At 39.8% G+C, this 23,263-nt stretch overlaps 1 protein-coding gene across 1 annotated transcript; it reads right to left on the bottom strand.

The window, feature by feature from the left end:
• Window positions 1-818: 818 nt before the first annotated feature.
• On the bottom strand, window positions 819-23,030 carry BEND2 (BEN domain containing 2). Its single transcript, XM_082331072.1, has 11 exons — window positions 22,919-23,030; window positions 18,197-18,357; window positions 16,904-16,975; window positions 16,629-16,718; window positions 13,639-13,743; window positions 11,101-11,614; window positions 9,699-9,899; window positions 8,654-8,775; window positions 7,811-8,024; window positions 6,394-6,597; window positions 819-1,290 (listed from the first exon to the last, which is right to left on the bottom strand). The coding sequence occupies exons 1-11, from the start codon at window positions 22,980-22,982 to the stop codon at window positions 1,055-1,057; spliced, it is 1,983 nt and encodes a 660-aa protein (XP_082187198.1). The 5' UTR covers window positions 22,983-23,030; the 3' UTR covers window positions 819-1,054.
• Window positions 23,031-23,263: the final 233 nt, after the last annotated feature.

Below are 23,263 nucleotides of genomic sequence, written 5' to 3'. Positions count from 1 at the left end.
CTTTCAAGATTTTATAAGTTAACAAAGGCAGGATGACAAGTCTCTAGAACAGCAGCCTACCCAGACAGCAAAGCAAACATGCCTAGCCTTGCAGACCTGAGTATTAAAAGCTATGATTATAAGCTTGAGAAGGTGTACCACCGGTGCTGGTCATCTCTGACTGCATACCAACAGTACAGCATGTGTCCTCAGTTTTAACTGAAGAACCAATGACTTGAAGCTGACAGAAGTTTTTATTTCTCAAATCTGAATCAGGATCCAAATCCTCTAGATGAAAGTTGCAGCAGATTTGCATCTTGTGGACATCCACACCAGTGGATGAGACATATGCCACTGAGCAGCAGACCAAGCTCCTGAAGAAGTATTTTCTTTAATTTTCACCAAGAAAAAACAGAACCAACCACTGGACTGTTTGTTCTGGATACTTTTTTTGTGCTTTTGTAGAGCTAAATCAGAGGAAAGAAAATATTACCAACTGTACTTACATTGTTGTCTGCCTCTTTCCTCATCCTACAACAAAGACATAGGAGGCAAATAGGAGGCAAAAAAAGTGAGAGACATATAACAAGTTAGCTATATGCAACACATTTTTTTTTCTTTCTGCATTAGATATTTTTGCTTAAAATATCCAATTGTCAAAGTAATTTAATTCCTCGCATATAATGAGATAATTTAGCCGCCTATGAGTCTTCTTCCAAGGAGGACCACTCTTTCCTCTCCACATTTCCATTGCTTCTGCTGACTTGATGCGCAGTGCATCTTTTCTAATGAGATTAATCTTCAAGAGTCAATGAATCATGAGAAGAAGGTGCTTTTAGGGGAGAGTACATTGCAAATGCTACAGGGAACAGTGGAAGTAACTTCTGAGGAGCACAAATGTTACTTATACAAGGAGTTAGGGTTCCCAAGTCTTCTGCTAACTTTGGTCTCGTGAAATAATACTATTTAGTGCTGCTGACAACTCAGTGTAATAGGACAACTCAACGTAATAGGCTTCTACGTGGGATTTATAAAAACCTGCTAAATTAAGATTTGAGACACATGTTAGAGAGCTTCAGTCCATGAGATTGATAGTGTCACTTTCAAATGGCTTTACTGAAGTGGGACTCTGTGGAGGACTCTTTGCACTCGGTGCCGGCACCGCCAAGACTTTCCGACGGATTCCAACTGTAGCCTTTTTATGGTCATGTCTGAGACTGCGGATTGTGCTGTTTATGGCAGCCACACATGCCTTCCAATCATATCCAGTTTCCTTTAGATCAAAGGATGGATAATTCTCTTGAAGAAAGTCTAAAAATAAACAAGTATATAAGAGTGAGTTATCAATTACTTCTGCAAGCTATATACTCTTTTTGGATATAATTAAGCCAAAACAAGTGCATGCTACCAAAACAGGACAGCTAGGCATATTAGGAGGCTTGAAGAGCAAAGCTACCGGGCAGATATTTTTTCCCTCCTCTTTCTGTTTAATTTGAAAATGAGTAACAAAAGGTCTAAGCATAAAAACAAAATATGCAAAGAAAGCATGTAACCGTGTACGTGGCCTTGACCCCTTGAAGTGCTGAATAACTTCAGCATCTAATGTGGTCAACCAGAGCAAAGAAATCTCAGGCTCCATTTCAGAATAGCCAGTATTTGGCAGGACCAAGACCTCCTTCAGAGGATCTCTGACAACTATATTCACTAAAATGAAACACAGCAATTCAACATAACACAGCTGTAGAGGAACAACAGTGACAGAAAAACTGCAAGAGCTTGTTCCTTACTATACTGCAACAAGATCAGTAAACAAATACTTGAGTTTGGCAGCAATGGGACAAATAAAGCAAGACTAAAGCACCTTTCTCCCCTTCAACAAGTAAAATGAGTAGTTTTAAAATCAGATTTTAATTTTTTTTTTTTTTTTTTATTACTGAGGAGTGATTGTCCTTCTGAGCTTCGCTGAATTACATGTTTTCTCTAAGCAAGCCCCTAAAAGATTTAAATAAGCACCAAAAAGGAATTCTCAGCTGTAATTTCCAATCAAAGGCAAAACTATTTCTACTTCTCTGATTAACATCTAGATTTACCTTAGTAGAATGAAAGGTATAGCTAGTTGATATTATGTCAGTTTTGCTCTTCCATTGCTCTCACATATAGTAGCAAGTAAAAATCTAATATAGTATCATTGTTTACAGTTGATATTTTAACTTGTAGTTCCAAACCTGGAAACCTGTTTTGCCAGAAAAGCATGGGTCTGAAGGAATAAAACAACATACAGAAAAACTTGTGCTCTTGCAGTTTACTCTGCTCCAGGGCAGGTGGTGGAGGAAGCGAGAGCACCTTAGGTTCTTTCATTCCGAGGATGCTCCTGTAATAAGCCGTGCTGACAAAGGATACAGGAGCTGTTGGCTGAAGCAGCACCCAGGCTCTCTTCCCCTCCATCCCTGACAGCAAATTCAAGAAAATGCTTCACCTCAGAGCTACAGCACAGAACAGGAATTTCCACTACCACGCCTACAGAGCCTTTGTACATGGCCCACGAAACAGCTTTTAAATTATGCCTTTTCTTTCACAGAAATTGACCAATTGTTGGGACTACAGTAAGGCTATGCGGGCCCCCTTCCTGCTCTGCAGGGTTACGTTCAGGGAGCTGATGCTGCCATCCAATCAGGCTATCTTATAGTGTTAACGAAAACAGGGGCACGGACTGCCCTCTGGCCCCTGAGCCAAGTGACACGGCCTGACTGCAACCACAACACAGAGGACTTCGTCTCTCATCTGCTCTGGAGCCTACATGGTGTTTCCTGCAGCACCTAAGACACACTTAACTCATCTTCTGAATGCTGCTTAAGCTCAAAATGCCATGAAACAAAATACGTGTACTATTGGAGTATGTGGCGACGCTTAAAGTGGCAAAGCTTCCCAGGCTAGTGGTGAAGGAATATGTACAGTTTGGGAAAGCCCACTCTTATGTATAGTCTTGCTATGTTGGGAATGGTTTCTGGCATGCTCTGTCCCTCAAGCCATGCCCAGACATCACCCCAGAGAGTGCAAGTCCCAGCTCCATTTTATTCAGCGCTATTGCTGTATCCTCAGAGGCAATCTTGCCACTCGTGCGGAGCTGTTAGGCTGCACTGTCCAGATCTCAACAACCCTTTCAACCTCCCTATACTCCAGACATAGAGGAGAAGCAGTTTCAAGATTTGTTAGGAGACGCACGTTGCAAAAAAGCGTGATGGATCATAGAATCTCTCAAGTCGGAAGGGACCCGTAAGGATCATCGAGTCCAACTCCCTGCTCCTCGCAGGACTACCTAAAACTAAATCATATGACTAAGAGTGTTGTCCAGACAAGCCTAACTAGTCAAATATGGAACCTTACTAACCCAGTGAGCACTATCGCAGTGATATCATAAGGACACAGGAGGAAGTAAAACCCTACATCAATCCAGTGGTGTTGGGAAATGTTGAGGGCACTCCACTATTACACTGCCTGCAGCCTGGGATCCAGCCCAGTAAATAACATCCCACAAGCAAAACTTAAGAATTCCTGGCAAAGTAATTTCTCTTCACATTTCTCATAGAAAAAGCCAACTTTCACAATGAAAATATGGCAAGAGCACAGAAAATTAAAGAAAAGGTGGAAAGATTTCTATATTGTATGACCAAACCTTTTCAAATATGTTGAACTCTCTCTTTAAGATACTGCAATAGCCACGGAGCAAATGGCCACCAAAAACCTGATGATCTTTCCCCCGACACCATTGTTTGTGCTGGCCATGCTTAAATCTTACCAGATAATGTCAACTTTTCTTCTGTGTGATCACCCATACACCTTTTCTACCTACAACCTGCTTCACATTCCTCCTCACTTGCTACGTAACTATTAATTCTACTGTCACAGCTCTATTTGCTTTATCCAGCCTTGCAGGAGGGACCGAATGAGACTAACAGAAGACTCCCTCTCAGGATGGAGCACGGATCAATGTTCCAGAAGTCTTAATGCTGAAGCAAGAACAATGCAGAAGGCAAAATATCTGCTACAACTCCAACCATAACATACCCTCCCTCTGCTTCCAGAATAGCATTTGCAAATAGAATAAACAATAACAATTTCCTGAAGTCATCTTGGATTCATGTAAGCTGAGGAAACTGCAAAACTGTTCATATTCATACAGTGGAATAGGCTGTTACACATTATTTGAAAAGACACTTCAGTAAAGATACGTTATTCAAATAGCTCAAACTGGTCTAGTTCAAAATGCTGCCTGCTCACTTGGCAGCAGTCCTTATCCCATCTGTAGCTTCTAAACAACTACGTTATTTGCTGAGACCTTTTCTCTCAATGGAGCCTCTTAGATGAATAGGGACAGCTGACCTCTGAGCCCTTAGAAGGGCAAGGCACTTGAATCTCCTCCTTTCCAATCACAGTCACTCGGGCCGTGAGGGACCTCAGGAGGTCCCTACTCCAACCTTCTGCCCAAAGCAGGGACAACTCTCAGGTCGGACCAGGTTGCTCAGGGCTTTGCCCACTGAGATGTTGAAAAAGGACGGAGATGGCACAACCTCACAGGGCAACATGCTCCACTGCTTGACTGTCTTCATGGGGAAAAAGAGTCTGCTCATATCCAGTCTGAACCTCTCGTTTCCATTTATTCCTGTGGTCTCTCATCTTCCCACATTCAATGCTGCAAACAGCTTCACTCTAGTAGGAGTTTACTGAGAAGACAGATAGTGGCAGGCTGGTACTAGGTCCCCTTGGAGCCTTCTCTTTTCCAGACTAAATAAGCCCAGTTTCCTCACTGGGCAAGTGCTCTAGTTCCCTGTCCCTTCTGGTGGCCCTCCAACTTTATCAATATCTCTTTCTTGTACTAGGGGATGCAAAATTGGACGCAGTAATCCAAATGCAAACTCATGAGTACTAAACAGAGGGAGATAATCCTTTCCCTTGATCTGCTGGCTGTGTGCCTGTTAATACAGTCCCAATTTTCTGTCAAATGCAAACCTGATGAATGTTCTCCATTGTCTCCAAGTCATAGACAAAGATGTTAAACAGGCCAGGTACCAGGAAAGACCCCCGCAGTACCCCATGTGTCAGTCACCTAAGTAGAGCATGACCCACTACCCTCTGAGCACAAACATCCATCTAGTCCTTTAATGTTGTCCACCCATCCAAACTGTAACATCCTAACATGAATACCAAAATATTGTCAGAGACAGAGTTGGAAGCCTTGCTAAAAAAATAATCAAGCTAGGCGACAGCCACTGGTCTCCCCTCATCAACTAATCCAGTCATTTTACCACACATGGCAATCAGGTGGATCAAACATGATTTACCCTAGGTAAGAACATGCCGACTGTTCTCAACCACCACCACCACCACCACCACCCCCCCCCCCCCCCCGCAAAAGCCCAAGACACCTTCATAGTGAAGAGTGAGGTAGAGGAGACACTGACTACCTCAGCCTAATCTGACTCTGCTGTCACTAAGCTACCTGCCCCATTCAGCAACAGGCCCACACTCTCCTTGCTCAATCTTTTTGTGATTAATGTTGTGGTAGAAGCTCTTCTTGCTGCCCTTGACATTCCTTGCAAGTCTCAACTCTAGCTGAGCTTTGGCTTTCTTGATGCCATTTCAACACTCCTAGGCAAAGTTGCTAAATTCTGCTTCATAAGCTGTCCTTGCTTCCAATCTCTATATACTGCTTTTTTGCACTGGAGCCCAGTTATGGATTCCCTGCTTTGCCAAACTTGTCTCCCCATAATTCCACCAGTTCTCCTAAGTGTCAGGATGGGCTCTCTTGTGCTTGTAGAACGCTGTCCTTAAAGAACTGCCAACTTTCCTCAGCTTCTCTCCTCTTCAGAGCTGTCTCTCACAAGCTCTCACCTATGAGTTTCCCAAATAAACCGAAGTCTGCTCTCCTAAGCTAGAGGGTCTGTACTCTCAGACCTTTTCAACTCTACTCAGGATCTTGAGGTCCATTATTTCATAGTCTCTACAGGCAATACTGCCACCGATTATGACACCCCAACCCTTCTTGTGAAGGGTGCCATAACCTGCTGTGCATTACCTCTGGTTGGCCTACCTAGCCCCTGTATCAAGCAATTATCCCTGACACCCTTCAGAATCCTCTGGGACTGCTGCCATCTCCCACCGTGTTGCCCTTTCAAACAGATGCCATGGAGACTGAGTTTCCTCATACGAACCAGATACGTGATCTGGAGACTTCCTTGAGTTGCTTAAATATAACTTCATCTACTTTCTCTCAAGTTTTTCCACTCCTTGCACTAACACATATCAGAACAGTTTCACAGACTTATTTCTGAAGCTCCATGGTTCGTTCATAGGATACAAAGTTAATCACTCCTGTTACTTTCCCACATTACCATTTGAACAGATTTTCTTACTTACCTCTGAGAGCATTAATTCTGTTGCAGTCCAGTGGGCTCATGCCACGTTCAAGATTACCATATACATTACTTTTTACCAGCACATCTTCAGTGAACATATGACGAATTAGGTAGCGAGCTGACAACTCTGGCCGAGACTTTCCCTTAGCTACATAAATGACTGAGAAAGGCAGCTGAACGTTGCGCCATGGACTTCCGAGAAGTTCTAGAAAGGATGTCAGAGAGAGAGAGGGAGGGAGAGAGACAGAAATTTTACTTATCTGATACTGACCATTCTTCAAAGCCACTGTATTACACTAAAACTATGACACAAGAAGTTCTCCCTGACATTATTGTACTTGCTTGGAAAGACCAGAGCAAACCCGTAACACTACAGCTAATACTAAAATGCAACATATTGCAGACAGATGTCCAAGTAGCCAAAAAACCCTGCCTGTTTTACAATAATGTAACAACACTTCTGATATGCTTTCAGCCATGCTAGCAATGTAACCTACATTATTAATGACTGCTTTCTAAATTGTTTTCATTTCACATGAAAAGATGATGCTATTCCAATTACCTAAGTAAATAAGAGTTCTGCTATTTCAATGGTGCTTAGATCCTGTAAGTGGAAACTGAAAAACAGTGAATATTTTTTAACTCCTTCAACCTGACTCCACTGCAAACATTAAAAAATAAAAAATGCAAAATGTATAGTAAATCAGGAGGTCTGTGGGATCAGACTAACAAATCTTGGGTGCAGGAGCAGATCTGATACAGCCCAAAAGTGATTCTAACCAAATAAATTATTTCCAAGGGCAACTAATCTCATCTCATTTTCCTTGAAGCTCTCTAGAGGCATCACATGCTGTACACGGAATTTTTTTCCAATGTATTTGTATATTGCACATTTTTATTAAAAAGAAAAAAAAAAAAAGGATAAAGGGTGCTTTAAAACTTTATTGTCCTAAATTGTCAGTTTTACAGAAAGGTGTGCTTTTCCTCCGAAATTGCAATATCATTCAATAGATATTCCGAGCTAGCTTACTCCATTAAGGTAGAATATCTACCAAATAAAAAAAAAACCAAAACAAAACAGGGCAACTGTGAAATAATTCTTGAAAAATAATTATTCAGAGAAACTGAAAAGAATATCTTACAGCTGAACTTCCCAATCTTACAGTGAATATGCATCATGGGACATTGGTAGATGCAAATACATGTTCTGTTAGCCAGATAATGTTCTTGTTTGCTCCCATGAAGACTTACTATATATACACGAAGTGACTGCCTTAACAGGAAAAGAAGAATCACATAGTTCAGCAAATCCTCTTACTACACAGTAAGTCTGTGCTACTACAGTAGCATCTTCTGCCTCTCATTGACGATTTAAAATGCAACACACAAATCCAGAAGATGAAAATTTATTAGTTTACCCATAGGTTCCAAAGACTGCGGTTTCTTGACCGAAGGTGCATGGAAAGCTTCTGGAAACTTATCCAATCCTGAATTCTGCAATGTGTCAGTTGTGGAGCTGGTCATTTTGAGAGAGCTTTGAGAATTGCCTTCACTACCTTCATTATAATTTAAATCTACACAATGAGATGTATCTGGAGCATCAGCCACTTTTTCTTTCCCTTCAGCTGTCTCCTGAAACATTAAATGAGGTTAGCACATGCACTGGGAGAAGCCTATTGGTTTTCTAATTAGTGTTCCAGTTCATTTCCCATTTAGTACAAATTAGATTCCAGATATTTACGATATAGTTACTCCTGAATTTCAGTCATGAAAACCATAAGTGAAACAGATACTAAATATGCACAGATATGCACAAAGCTTTTTAGAAGCAGGAGTAAATGGAGTTACAGGTGTTTTGGGAGTGATGTTTCACTCAATATAAAGCTGAAATGCATGGCTCGATGTATCTGAAGGAAAGCCTGTGAAAACAGTGCTAGCTTGAGTTTAAGCTCGTAATCAAATTTGACACTACTTCTGAGCAACGTTTACAGTGCTCTCCTTTTAGTATCCTATGCTTATACATCTCTTAATTGAATGCTGGACACAGGAGCAGGAAGAGACAGAGCAAGAGAAAGGGATATGCTTCCAGTATTCCCCATATGGAACCAGTGCTTCAGTCAGCAGGCCTATGCAGAGCAATGCAAAGACAGAACCCAAGGATTTCCAGTGAGAGCACTCGTATGACGAAGAGTTTAAATAATTAATTTGAGAAAGAAGTACAAACCTAGTACTTAATAAATTATCGCCTTGAGACAACTTACTGGGTTTATTTTTGTTTCAGAGCGTAAACAGCGGATCATAGCATTGACATTTGTGATACAGGTTTTCCAGTCTTTTCCATGCTCACTCAAATCATAGTTTGGAAAGTTAGTTGCAAGAAATTCTGCATATAAAACGTAGAAAATTTTTTAAGCTTCATGACAAAAAGTGGTATTTAAAAGTATTCTAATTTAGAAAGAAATAAAGAAAGATAAGAAATGCTTCATGTTTACTGTTCTCCGTTTAGAAGCTTTAGATTTCCAGCTTTAATTAAAGAAAGTAAACTCACATTTTAAAGCTAAGCAGCACTATGAATTTAAGATGTGCAATGATACTTTTTTGAGGTGGTGTGAATAATGTTTTTATTATTATGCATTTCCTGGTAGAATTAGGGTAAAGGTGTGATTTATCGTACTAACTTTAAAACAAAACAAAAACCCCACAAAAAATAGAGACAGGGTAATGCTGATGCTGCAACTACTTCACATGGCTTAACTAATCTCCCACCCTTTAAACAGGAAGAAGGAGATGTATAGATTCACACATATGTGTGCCCACCCCATCTTCACCACTTCTCAAACAAGGTATGTGAACTTAAGGGAAAGAGAAGAGTATTTAAGAATCACCAGTTAACATTCATCGCAAGTATACCATGGCCATAAAAAACCCCAAACCAAACAAAAAAAAAATCGAACCAACCAAAAAAAACAACCAAACTACAAACCCCATGCCACACACAAACACAAAATGAGTTGTAATGAAAAATTTAGAAACAGTCAGCATGACTGATGAACATGAAGTACACAAAACTAGGAGAAATCAGAATTGTTTTATTCACATTGAAGAAAAATGAACATTGAGAAGTACAAAGCGGGAATTTCAAAACCAAAAGACACAACAGAGTGGGGCATATCCACTACCGCATTTATCAGTTCACCAGCTGCTAGACAATGATTAGCAGAAACATGCAGAAAAGGACTCCTTGCAAGTTAATAACTTTGTTAAGTATTAAAGACGTAAATCTGGGCATTTTGAAAGGTAGCATACCTCTTATTGCAGCAATTTTGTTTGGATCCAATGTTCTGCGCCCTCGTGCACTCACTCCCATAATGCTGCACAATAATGTTTCCTTGGGAAACAAGACACGAACTAAGTAGCGCGCTGCATACTTTGGTTTAGTCTTTTGCCGAGCTTTCATCAAATAGTTTCCAAGAACTTTTACATTTCTCACTGGGTCACCAACAAACTCTTTTGTAAAACAAAAACATTTAAAGAAAAAAAAAAAAAATTAAATACCCAAGCAAGTTGTTATGAAAAGAAAACTTTTTCAAACTCTTTCTCTTGACTTCTATGGTACTCTCTGTGTACGTTCTCTACTACAGCTAATTCTACTATGTATTACTTATCTTTGCTATTACAAAAGCAGCTTTAAATTGGAATGCTAACAAAGATCTTTTTGATTCACATTAACCACAAATGTAACTCACTGAAATAACAACACCCAAGAAAATATATTAGATACACGAGAGTCCAAAATGTTCAGACTGGCCTATTTTACACACGTGCAGATACCATGTACGTTTTCAAGACAACGACCCATGAAGAATGGCATATCCGTACACAGTACTGCCAAATCATATGCTGTTTACAAATTCCCAGATAGATTTCCGAGTATTTCACCTACTGTTCATGCAGCTCTTCAGCTGTATGAACTTATTTTTTAGACCAAAAGCAACCAAAAACCCATAGGTCAGCCTTCCATAGGACTCGGGGCATTTATACTTTAGAAAGAAATGCATTAGTTTTTAAAACATGGTGCTATTTTATATGTGCTTGCTTATTATAATGCAATGATCTATGGAATTCTTCATTTTCTGTGGAATTAAGTATTTTGAAAGAAACCAAACACTGGAGGATTTGAGAACAGAAAGGATTTTTCACTGATAAAATCCTCCGCAAGAAGAAAACAGGCATTTCCTTCACAGAAATAAGGTAAGTTGCTTTTTTAAACGCAAAACATGTATACAGGCATACGCCTCACTTAGCTTTTACTGGCAATCTCTTTTGTCTTTTCAAATATATGCATAGCATGCATACATTACTTATGACATATACACATGTTAAAAATAGGTTATATCAAGAGAGGAAAAGAGGGCCTAGTCTTAAAAGAACCCAAAGTACATACTGTAAATCAAAGGCTTGTGGTAGTCTATACAACTGTATATACACTGCAGAGGTTTTTAAGTGATCCCTGGCATATTAAACTTTCCTATGACCTTTGTTTCAAGAGTTTTAAACAGTATTCCATTATAGAAATCCTTGTAAGGCAGCCAGTTCTGCTCCTTTACTTTTGCTAAATAATGATAAAGAGATTTCTTTAGGCATATTTTTTATACTCGCAGCAGCTTTTTAGCTTTTGTTTCTGAGTATTTGCCACAAAGGAACTCACCAAAGCTAGGATTGATGGAGACTGAAGAAGATGGTAGCTCTTTACTAATGTTCACACTCCCAGATGCATTTCTGTAGTTCACCACCACAGCGTTATTTCCCAAACCGGTCTCAGATGGTGCTGGCATCGATGACGATGCCACTGGTGAAGATGCAACGTTGACAGTACTTTCCACAACGTTGGCTACAAGATTTGATCGTGGAGAAAGGTCAGGAATCCTGTTAGTTGCTGCGTAGGATGAATGCAATGAATGCGTAGAAACTATAGTGGGGAGTGGTGGGCTCTGCCTACGAACAGGCTGCTGCGATTCAAGCTGAAGACTCTGTTGAACATGTTTTATTGTGGAATTGACCTGAACATGGCCATTTTGTAAAGCCACCCTTATGACTGGGCTATGCCTTCCCTGGCCTGGCGAAGAGAGATGAAGACTTGATTCCCTTTCCATGGATTTTTGTACTCTTATTTTCCCTTGGGACAAATGATTGGAACTTCTGTATGTAAATCCAACTGGTTTCTGCAAATGTGATTCAGAAAACAATTAAAAGATTAAATTAGACATATATGGTAATTTTTCTCTTTTGCAAGCCAGGAAGGCTAGATTTTAGTAATTATGCTATTGGCAACAGACTCTTCATTGAGGTAGTCATTGTCATGAAGCCAGTGCTATTACTTTTTAGCCTTCCCTCTACTTTCTTTTATTCTCACTTGTAGTTCCAACACTAAGAGTTTATCTGGTCAGCTTCAACATTTCTCAAGTTTTTTTTCCACCTGGGGTGCTGGCACAATTGCTTTCTAAAAAGCCAGAGAAATATATAATGAGAAAGGCAGCTGTGTAAAGGCTCTTAAAAAAAGCTCTATAAAAAAAGAATAGGCAAAATAAAATTTAAAATTTGTCAGCCATTGACCCAGTCTGCTGAATTTTCAAGGGATGTCTCCACTGCCATGTTAGTTTCCTTTTAAACAAGAAAAAAAAAACCAATTCACTTTCTCTCCTGGCTGCCTCTTCATTCTTTACTTGCTAGCTGAAAACATTAAACATTCAGATCTCATCTACAATGGAAGACTCCAAAGAGACCAAGACAAACAAACTGAGAGATGAGTTATGCTTTCCACCACTTGGAGTACTTGCCACAGGCAGGAGCTACCAAATGGAGCTGACACATGTGGGTTTGGTTTTTTGTTTATAGAAATCTGATTATGTTCCACCCTTGTAACCTTTAAAAATCTAGGACCTGAAGAAAGGCTTATGTGCTTGAAAGTCTGACCATTTCTGCAGCTACTGGAGTTGATCTAATTTAAAAAAAAAAAAAAAAAAAAAAGTACCTTTACCACCAACCTTTCCTCATTTATATCCTTAGCCCATCACAGGTACAACAACGGTACAGCTATAAAAAAAAATCTACAGCATTCCTGACAGTTTTAAATATAAAGTGCTAGCAGAACCTCAGAAAATGGTTGGCAGGTTGCATTTGCTTGCTTCTCCCTTACACCTTATAGTGATAAAAGCTTTCTTCAAAAAAAAGCAGTACAGGTCACTTAATCTGAACATTAAAGCAGCTGCCATCCCATATGATCAGAGGGGAGGGTAAGAGCGCAGAGGTCACAGGGTCCAAGCATAGCTGACAAGACCAGTTTGTTCCCTGAATCTTGTATTTTTGGATGTGCGGACGGTACAAGCTTGGAGTAGTCAACAAAAAAGCATTCCCAAATAAAACCTAGAATCTTATTGATAACTGACATGCACGAGAATGTCACCGCTTTTACCCACCCTTAAAGCAAACGGCCTTACTGATGTCTTGACATCTCCTGACAGCAGGATAACCTCTGCCATATTAAAAGCTTTGCAGTATTGTTGACAAAGAAAGGTCATTATGGATTTTACGACCTTCTTCAAAAACCATCTGTTATGTTTTCCTTTTAAAGAGCATTATTACAAGTACTAATAGTCTGTCTCCTTAGTTAATAGTGGATTGACCATATAGGAACAAAATGGATAGGGTGTACTCAGTATCAAACCTTCTTAAACATTTTGAAAAAAGGTGTTTTATTAAAAAAAACCAGAATTCTATACTGTAATGGATACGACAATACACTGCTGAGATCTAAAAATCAGTCAGTCAATTGAACCAGCCTGTGTGCAGTGATGCATAAACTCTCTTCTAACTGCAGAAACCAATGAGACAGTACACCGCATGTCGTAAAGCAGCAATACCAACATACCCAAGTTTAAAATGTAACCTACACAATTAATTTCTGTTCATTCCAATACAAATAGAATTTTACAGCATCTATCACAGCATCCTGAACTTGATGGGAGCCACTGGCCATTCTATGACCACTGGTCAATAACACCACAGGAGACTGAAGCTGGCGTACAGCAAGAAATCTAGAATAATTTAATTGAAATGGATTTTAAGTCTGCTACTTTTCTACTAATCTTAATCTTAGTGAAAGGAGAGGATTTTTTTTTTCAAATAAGCATCAGAGGAAGTGAGAGAATTAAAGGAAAAATAAATGTCTTAGGTCTTTAATACTCACAGGTTTGAGCAACAGGGGCTTTACACGAGTATGCTGCATTTCTGAGACCTTCCGATGAAGCAGGTCAAATTTTTTATCCAGTTTCTGAATGGCATCATACATGGCCTGACAACAAACATAGGAGTGAAAACAGTATCGTTTTGCAAGAATCCTATTTAAATCTGAAGAAATCAAGAAAGTTTAATTAGGGGCAAAATTCCCTCCCTAAAACTGGGTAAGATCTGTAGATAATATATACATTCTGTAAGCATATTAAAGATCAACTTAGATATAAAATGCAAATAACAATTGTAAATATCACAGTAAAAAGATTTCTCAGAGAAGCTTACTCTTGTGACTTTAATGTGGCTGACACTAAAATCTGCTTCCAGCAGATGTTTTATGTTTACCTATTTGGTATGTTTTGTTTTACATTGAAAAGCTACTGACAACCTCTAAGGTTAGTTAGGTATCATGATAAGCTATTTTAAGTCATAATAAGTTTCCAAATACACAAGTAAAAGGCTTATAGGCAGCCACCAAGATATTGATTTCTGAATCACCAATGGGAAGTATGTTTAGAAAAATACTATCTGTAAAGTAAAAGTCCCAACTGGAATTGAATGGGGCCAGCGACGTCAAAGACAAGAAGGCCTTCTATAAGTACACAGGTGACAAAAGGAAGGCTAGGGAAAATGTGGGCCCGCTGCTGAATGAGACAGGGGACCTGGTGACACAAGACATGGAAAAGGCGGAGGCACTTTGACTGCTTTGTCGCAAACGTGGCTAATGGTACCCTGGGCTGCATTAGGCAAAGTATTGCCAGTAGGTCAAGGGAGGTGATCCTTCCCCTCCCTTCAGCCCTGGTGACACCACACCTGGAGTGCTGTGTCCAGCTCTGGGCTCCCCAGTACAAGAGAGACATGGACATACTAGAAGAGTCCAGCAAAGGGCCATGAATGTCATGAAGGGACGGGAGCACCTCTCCTATGAGGAAAGGCTGAGGGAGATGGGACTGTTCAGCCTGGAGAAGAGAAAGCTCAAGGGGGATCTCATTCATGTATAGAAATATCCGAGGGGAGGGTGCAAAGAGGACGGTGCCCAGTGAAAGGGCCAGAGCCAATGGGCACAAACTGAAACACAGGAGGTTTCTTCTGAACATCAGGAAACACTTTTTCACTGTGAGGGTGACTGAGCCCTGGCACAGGTTGCCCAGGTAGGTTGTGGAGACTCCCTTCTTGCAGATATTCAAAAGCCATCAGGACATGGTCCTGGGCAACTAGCTCTAGGTGACCCTGCTTGAGTATGGGAGTTGGACCAGACGACTTCCAGAGGTCCCTTCCAACCTCAACCATCCTGTGATTCTGTGAAAATGAGATGTAAATGATGTACAGAGAAATCAACTAGGCCATGCCTTGCAGAACAAACATGGCATTGAAATCAGTTCCATCTACATTTTTAATAATCACAGAATGAAGGAGAAAGGATTTTCAAATTCTAATTATTGTATTGAAAAGTTTCCGATCTTCAGTCAATCCCCAAGGTCAAGTTTTCTTTGAGATGTTAAAAATTTGTGTTGCCTTACTAAAACAATCAGGTACAAACTTTTCAAAAATGTTAATGTGAAGGCCCAAATTTTCAGACATGAAAGCCAGATAAATCAAAGCATTCAAAGTCCATCAGTTATGACTATACGTTACTGTGTGATGTAGGAAGTTCCTTCTTCAGTGTTTCCAGGATTTAGCAACTCAAACATGACACTTACACAGCAATTTAGACATACACTTTGTGCCATAACAGTATAAAGGAATCAGATAACAGAATCTAGTATTGAAAGGACATTGCCAACTTGAAAATATGTATCAGGCACATGTCATCAGCTATTACTGCAAAAAAACCACACAAGGACATTATAACTCTGAGTTGCAAAGAAGAAACCTGTCTTCAACAAACTAAAGCAATTTCATTTGTTGATCTACAGCATAGCTAGACAGAGAAAATTTTGAAAATACATATGGCTATAAGAAAAATTGCTAGATGGATTTGTAGTAGAAAGGATTTAAAATTATTTTCAATTTTATCAAAATCAACTGTTAGGTTTCAATGTGATAGCTACCTTTTAAAAAAATTCAATATCCTTAGACAGAAGAATATATATATCTTCCCAAAATTTAGAAATACCTCAAGAAAGCACTAAAAGACCTTAAATCAGTATGGACAGTACAGGCATTATTAAAAGGCTTCATGTAGCCCTAAGGCAGATTTACTGGGAGGAGGGAATAACAGTGGGGTGAAGGAGATGGAAAGGGGCTAGTAGGCAGCAAGAGGCTATAGCTTCTCAGTCGCGCTACTCGCTACAGCACACATTCCCAGACTAGCGGCAAGAACGTTAGTCACACAGTCAATTTTCTTCCACAGCACTGCTAAATATATGCTTAAGGAGACTCACAAGACATTAATACTTGCCTACAAGCCACTGAGAAATTATCCTCCCTAAAGCACGGCCTGAATGTCTTTCACTCTATAGAGTACTGTGACTCCAGAGTCCCTCAAGTGCTCACCTGAATAAATATGGGGTGCTTTTAATTTTCAGTGCAGTGATTTTCAATCTGGCCAGCTACCGCTTCAGAAGTCAAAAGCAACGAGCTTGCCAAAACAACACTACTAGGATTTTGGCACACTTTTGGCAAGCCTCATGTACTTTCAAAAGCTGGGTATGTATGACAGTCAGATCTTTCCCATTACTGTGAGGCCCCTCCCAATAAATCACTAGACTTCACATTTTGTATTAAAGCTTAATATTTGAAAAGTATTCTTGTCAGTTATGGTGAAAAGTTCAGAGAATATGAAGAAGTAGATTATTTTTTCATTGAAAATATTGAATGGGCAACTAACAAATAAACAACTGGGAAGGATGAAGTCATAGGTTATCAAATATAGAATGCAAATCTTCCTGAAATTTAAATAAAATTTTGTTTAAATGCCATTTCAGAGATAAAGAAAAAAAATACCTGGCAATAACTGAGGACCTCCATAAGAGTTTTCTGCTGATCTCCAGTGTAGGAAGCTTCAGTGTAGGAAGCTTCAGATACAATACTCCCCTATTTCATTAAAATAATTAAAAAAAAAAAAAAGTGTAAGCTAGTAATACATACACAGTCTTAGGATATCACATTAAGCCAATAAATCCCAACTTCAAGCCTCGTGTGTTATTTTAGTCTACCCCAAAACATATATCCCCAAAGCAGCTTTTCCAAGTCAGTCAAAAAAAAGAAAATTAACTTACACATTCATAGTCTGGTTCATACTCATAAATGACACTGTCACTATCTTCATATTCTCCTTCCCTGGTTCTCACCTGGGAAATAACATCAAGAACTTTTCATGTTTTGGTTAATGAAAGAATTCAAAATATAAACTACAGAAAGAACCTGCTAGGAATCCAACTTGGACACTTTCAGTTGTAGCTATATTCCCTCCCCTGGCTACAAAAGGGCTCCAGAAGGCAACAATTAAGAGTCATCTCATTCATGTGCCTGTAGTCAGGTCATATGAACACTCACCTCACTTTTGTTTTAAGAGTATCTTATTCTAGTTTAACATAAACCTCTGGCAAATTTATATAATAATATGTATTTTTATTTGGTTATTCTAAGGCCAGAACTTTCTCATCTAATTATATATGTACTATATAGCTAGGCTTACGTAATTATGAGACTCCATGTAGATTTTTACACTAATTTAAATAAATCAATTTGAAAAAAAATGTGTCTTTATTTCAATGGGTATAACTCTGCACACAGAAACTGTAACAATGTCTAAAAGACATAATTTTCTTACCCCTTGAAAACTGCTTTTACACAGGAATCAACAGTGCCACCACCTGGACAATTCTGACATTTTTCTTTCACCGGATGGGAGCAGTTGCTGTCCACCATACATCACTGATTTCATGAGTCTTATTGTTTTGGTTTTTTCGTGGTTTTGTTTTTGGGTTTTTTTGTTTGTTTTTGTTTTGTTTTTTAAATTAAGTCATATTTAATCAGGTCTTATTTTAAAAAAAGGGAGGTTGGAGGTGTGGGGAGTGTTGGTTTTGTTTGTTTTATAATGGGCAGAATTAAACAGAGTGGAACTGCTTTCATAGCATTAAAGGCACCCCAACTATTGGAATTTAAGAATAAAATATGGTGACATGAACTAAGCTTCAGACTGCCTCAAGTTAAAAATATATGTAGTCTGTCTTTGGACAGAATTGTTCACAAAGACAAATCCTTATTCAACATTAAGTTTCAATTCTTATTATCCTAAATAGCACAAAAAGATTTTTACTGAAAAATTAAGAACATCTACATGGGAAATTAGTATAAGTTACTCTCCACTGTACACTAGCTGTTGCCATACACACGTACAGTATCCAGTACAACAAGGTTTTACTAGAAGCTTCCATGCACTACATGGATATCCTACCCATACTTCTTCACTGCCATCAAATGAGCATACAAAAGTGAAGGAAAAATTATATTCCCAGTAACATTGAAACTGACCTCAAAACAAAGGGCTACTGTTTGGTGAAACATACCATATTCTGCCCCACTAGAGTAGGGGCAAGTCGTTTTCTTTTATTATGCAAAAACACAAAATCCATTTTTTCGGGGCTGTGACCGTTTCCTCTCTGCATACTTGCAGAATGGCTCATTTGGGATGCCACTCGTTCAGCTAGCAATGATAAGCCTTCGCTTCCTGGAAAAGTGCAGAGAAAGCAAAGCACATCAGCAGGTTTCCCACTGCATTAAACATTTCATTACAAAAAACATGCGCAGTCATCCTTTTTTTTTTTACTTTCAAACTGCTTGGTTATTTTGAAATTTGTTTACTAGCATACTATTAAACATTTATTAATCCAACTTATTTAGACCTGAAATTATAAATTCAGTTTAATATTCTTTCTTCCAAACTCTCTCCAGCCTCCATTTAATTTGCCTTGCTTTTCACTGTTGATTCTCTGTTCTCATTTCCATGTCCGATTGTACAAAGTCACAGAATTCAAAACCCCAACAAAACCAGTTAACTGAAATTCAGGCAATACACCCACAATGAAAAACACAGTTCCCATTTGTTTAGTCCTCAGCTGTTCCTTGCCTACACTTATGGGGTCCCCCCCAGTTTTGTCACTGAAGCACTGCGCAACAAAAAAGATCTGCTCCAGATATCTCCTCTGTTGAGCCAGTGTAGGTCAGGGACTACCAAACACAAACTATCCACAAATGGTACACAAAATGCCATTACCTCTTCATGTGCGGGCCTGGCACACAGTTAAAAAGCCATTATCACAGTTTATCACTGCTCCATCCTAATTCTTTTGAAGCCCACATGATTGCCAGACCTACCTTTTAAAAGAATGTTAAAGGATTTTCACAGTTAAGGGAAAAGGCACATCTCTACTGCCAAATCTGCCTGTCCCATCATTTACAGGTTTCTACCTCAAACTTTCAGGAAAGGGCTATGGTAGCTCTTTTAAAAAGAAATAAAAACACCCTTAAGAGGGGAAGAAGAAAAAAAACCACCTAACTATTTCCCCTTGAGTTCTACCTCTTTTAGCTATAGACAGGCCAAGCACTATATAGATAACAAGATATACAGATATAGATAAGAGAAGATATTAAAAGACAAGTAAAACTTAAGCAGCTAAACAAGACCTTGGAACATTTCCAAGAAAAAAAAGGAGAAAAAACTTAGCTGTCATAAAAAGGCAACACCAAGTCTTCACCATACCATCTGCTGTGAAGGAGCTTTTTGGAGCTTAGGCCAAGCTGAAAAGGTATGGTGTGGAAGTTTTGTGGGTACCTACTGTCAGCTCCTCCCAAGTAAAAGGGGCTGCACGAGGAAAGTTACAAGGGTACTTCTTACTGCTTTTGCAAAATAACAGAACTAATTTCATGGCCCAACTGGAAAGTAGAGCGAATATCTCAGAAGTGAAGGAAGAGAAAATGAATCTAATGGGACAGGGACAAGCTAAGAGAAATACTGAAAAGCAAAGGCAACTGCTTTTCTTTTACACGCTAGAAGAGAACGGGCCAAGGGCAGGACAGAAAAGTAGTACTATATTTAGCATCATAGGCTAGAAAAAAAAATTTTCTTTGCTTTAAGAGCCCAGACAAATGTAGCAGAGTTGAAAAATGCTACCTAGGCAAGATCTGTGGTAGATTTAGGTATGTGTAGTTAACATAATTTTGAAATCACAATCAATAACTGAGTAATAAAAATACATAAGCAATTACATAATATTTGTTCTCTTAGGTGAAGATTAAAACCTACCTAGCCTCCCCACCCAGCTCCAGAGTTTGCTTCCTTTCCCAGATCACCTCATGCCTCTGTCCCTGCCACACAGACCAAGCTAGCATTCATCTATGGCACTTAGCACCCCCAGGACTTAGAGCTGGGAGATGGCGGCACTCTGTGGGACCAACACCAATAGAGGCAAGAGGACGCGTTGAAAGCAGAAGTGGTGCAGGGCAGCAGGATTAACACACTGCTACAATGTAGTCCCTCAAACTTCAGATACTTTCTGCAGCCAAACCAGAATGCCACTTCACCTGGAGAAACATTAGGTCCCTGACTTAATTACATTTTAAACATATTATGCTTATGTTAAACTAATCGCCTTTCTAATTAGCTGCCCAAATTTAGATTTAGGTACAAATACGATGACCTAAAAAAAAGTGCGAGCAAAACTGATACCGAGTGTGTGGGCATAAATGTGTAAGTAGAAATATTCTGCAGCAGGCGGGGAGAAATAAAGACCTAGATCTGTATCTTAGTGATGAGCTTGCTCTGCCAGCTAAGTATCCGTAGGCAAGAAGATATGAGACAAAAATAAAAGAAACCAGGTTGGACAGACAGAATGAGATCTGAAGAAAAGGCACTGCTCTACAAGATACTAGCCTAAGATGGTGGTTGAATAAAACCAATCAGAGAGAATTTCAGTTCAAAGAGTTAAGTTCAACAGCTATATTCAAGATAAACTTATGTCATGTTTTGATCATACATCTCACTAGACTCAATTTTAACTAGACAATACCTAACGCTAACAATCTACAACAGAAGCTGTAAGCCCAAATATGACAAAACCATCTTTTACTTTTTAAAAAAACAATCATACCCACTCATCATGATTCTTTTGTTGATAATGAAAAAATTACTCATATCCTGAAACCAAGGTCAGCAACTGTCTATGACAGTTTCTTGGACAGGAATTTTTTTTTTTTTTTTTTTAAAAAGATACAAAACCCAAAGTAAACCATCCTCCTCCCCCCAAATATATTTTTACACATAAATGTACAACAAATTACAGTATACTCTACTGTCAAATAGAAAACCAAAAAGATTAAAGGTTCTCAGAAGCACCTAACAACACTAGGCAACAGAGATGTAACTTGACTCTGCTGAAGAGAAATACTGATGATATTCTCTATAAAGTCAGCTGCCATCATAAAAAAAAGAAAATCTAGTAAGTGCGTGCCATCACTTAGTCATAGTCATTTTTCTTGCTAACTTGGTAATACTGCTACTGGACTTACTAAATGCTCATAAGCTGTGATTAATTGTCTGGGCCAATGGAGAATTGGGTAAGATTTCTGAGAGCCTTTGATCTTGCATGTTGTATTGGGTTTGCGTGGCAAGGTTTTGGTAGCAGGGGGGGAATACAGGGGTGGCTTCTGTGAGAAGCTGCCAGAAGCTTCACTTGTGTCTGATAGAGCCAATCCCAGCCAGCTCCAAGATGGACCTGCCGCTGGCCAAGGCTGAGCCAGTCAGTGATGATGGTAGTGCTACTGTGATAACATTTAAGAAGGGGAAAAAGTTGCTGCGCAACAACAACAGCAGCTGGAGAGTGGAGTGAGAATATGCGAGAGGAACAGCCCTGCAGACACCAAGGTCAGTGAAGAAGGAGGGGGAGGAGGTGCTCCAGGCACCAGAGCAGAGATTCCCCTGCAGCCCGTGGTGAAGACCATGGTGAGGCAGGCTGTCCCCCTGCAGCCCATGGAGGTCCACGGTGGAGTAGATATCCACCTGCTGCCCATGGAGGACCCCACGCCAGAGCAGGTGGGTGCCCAAAGGAGGCTGTGACCCTGTGGGAAGCCTGCGCTGGAGCAGGCTCCTGGCAGGACCTGTGGCCCCGTGGAGAGAGGAGCCCAGGCTGGAGCAGGTTTGCTGGCAGGGCTTGTGACCCCACGGGGGACCCACGCTGGAGCCGCCTGTTCCTGAAGGACTGCACCCCGTGGAAGGGACTCACGCTGGAGGAGTTGGTGAAAAAGGGAGTCATGGGAAGGACTTCCTCCTTCATGTGGGAAGGACTCACACTGGAGAAGTCCATGGAGGACTGTCTCCTGTGGGAGGGACCCCACGCTGAAGTAGGGGAAGAGTGTGAGGAGTCCTCCCCCTGAGGAGGAGGGAGCAGCAGAGACAACATGTGATGAACTGACTGCAACCCCCATTCCCCGTTGCCCTGTGCCACTCAGGGAGAGGAGGCAGAGAAATCGGGAGTAAAGATGAGCCTGGGAAGAAGGCAAGGCTGGGGGGAAGGTGTTTTAAGATTTAGTTTTTATTTCTCATTACCCTACTCTGATTTGATTGGTAATAAATTAAACTAATTTCCCCAAGTTGAGTCTGTTTTGCCCGTGACAGTAACGGGTGAGTGATCTCCCTGTCCTTTCTCAACCCACGAGCCTTTCATTATATTTTTCTCTCCCCTGTCCAGAAGGGGAGCGATAGAGTGGCTTTGGTGGGCACCTGGCAACCAGCCAGGGTCAACCCACCGCACATGTTAAAATAAATACAATGAATTAAAGACAATCACCAAAGGCTACTTACAGCTAATAATTTACCACCTTAAACAACCATCTTATATCATTGCACAACAGTATCCCCAGTGCTCCACTAAATTACACTGGACAGTTTATCTAAAAACCTCATTTTTTGGGTTAGGTTCTTCCAAGACGTTTACTATCCAAATTGCTTGCTAATTCATTCCTAGGTATACTTACTTTATAAGTAAGTAAAAAACTGTCTTTTTAAAATAGAATATTTCAGTGGGTTCACTATTAATAAAGACCTCTAAAGTAATAACTAAAGAGGTCCCTGTTTCTAAATGCATTGCCAAGCAATTTCTACAAATTAGCTTTCTCATAAAATACATTTTAAAGATATGGGTAATACAGAAAGCATTCAAGACAGCAGCACTGAACATACAGCATTAAAACTAGCCATTAACTATTAGATCACAATAAAAGCGAACAGTAATTACCATAGGCACGTTGAGCCACATGGTGAACAACACTGTTTACTTCAGAGTTTTGTTCCATTGACATGCAGCTTTGTGTGGACAGTCCATTTTCTCCATGGTCAATAATCACTGCTTCAACATCATCCTCAACATTCACAGATACATAATCTATTAGCATATGCAGAAAGAGAAACAGGTAAGACTAGACACCATTCTGCATATCAGATGACAGCTGTAGCACTTGTATCACGTCTAGCATTATCTGAATTGTACCACGGGCTAATTTAAAACCAGTTTCACTTCAGCATCTAAATGCAAAGTCACTTTTAAACACAGGCATTGAGGTTTTAACACACACTAGATGGG

The sequence above is a fragment of the Platalea leucorodia genome (assembly GCF_965183815.1).
Source record: "Platalea leucorodia genome assembly, chromosome: 2".
NCBI classification, from domain to species: Eukaryota; Metazoa; Chordata; class Aves; order Pelecaniformes; family Threskiornithidae; genus Platalea; species Platalea leucorodia.
Note: the sequence above shows the minus strand (reverse complement) of the source record. Positions and strands in the feature narration are given on the sequence as shown.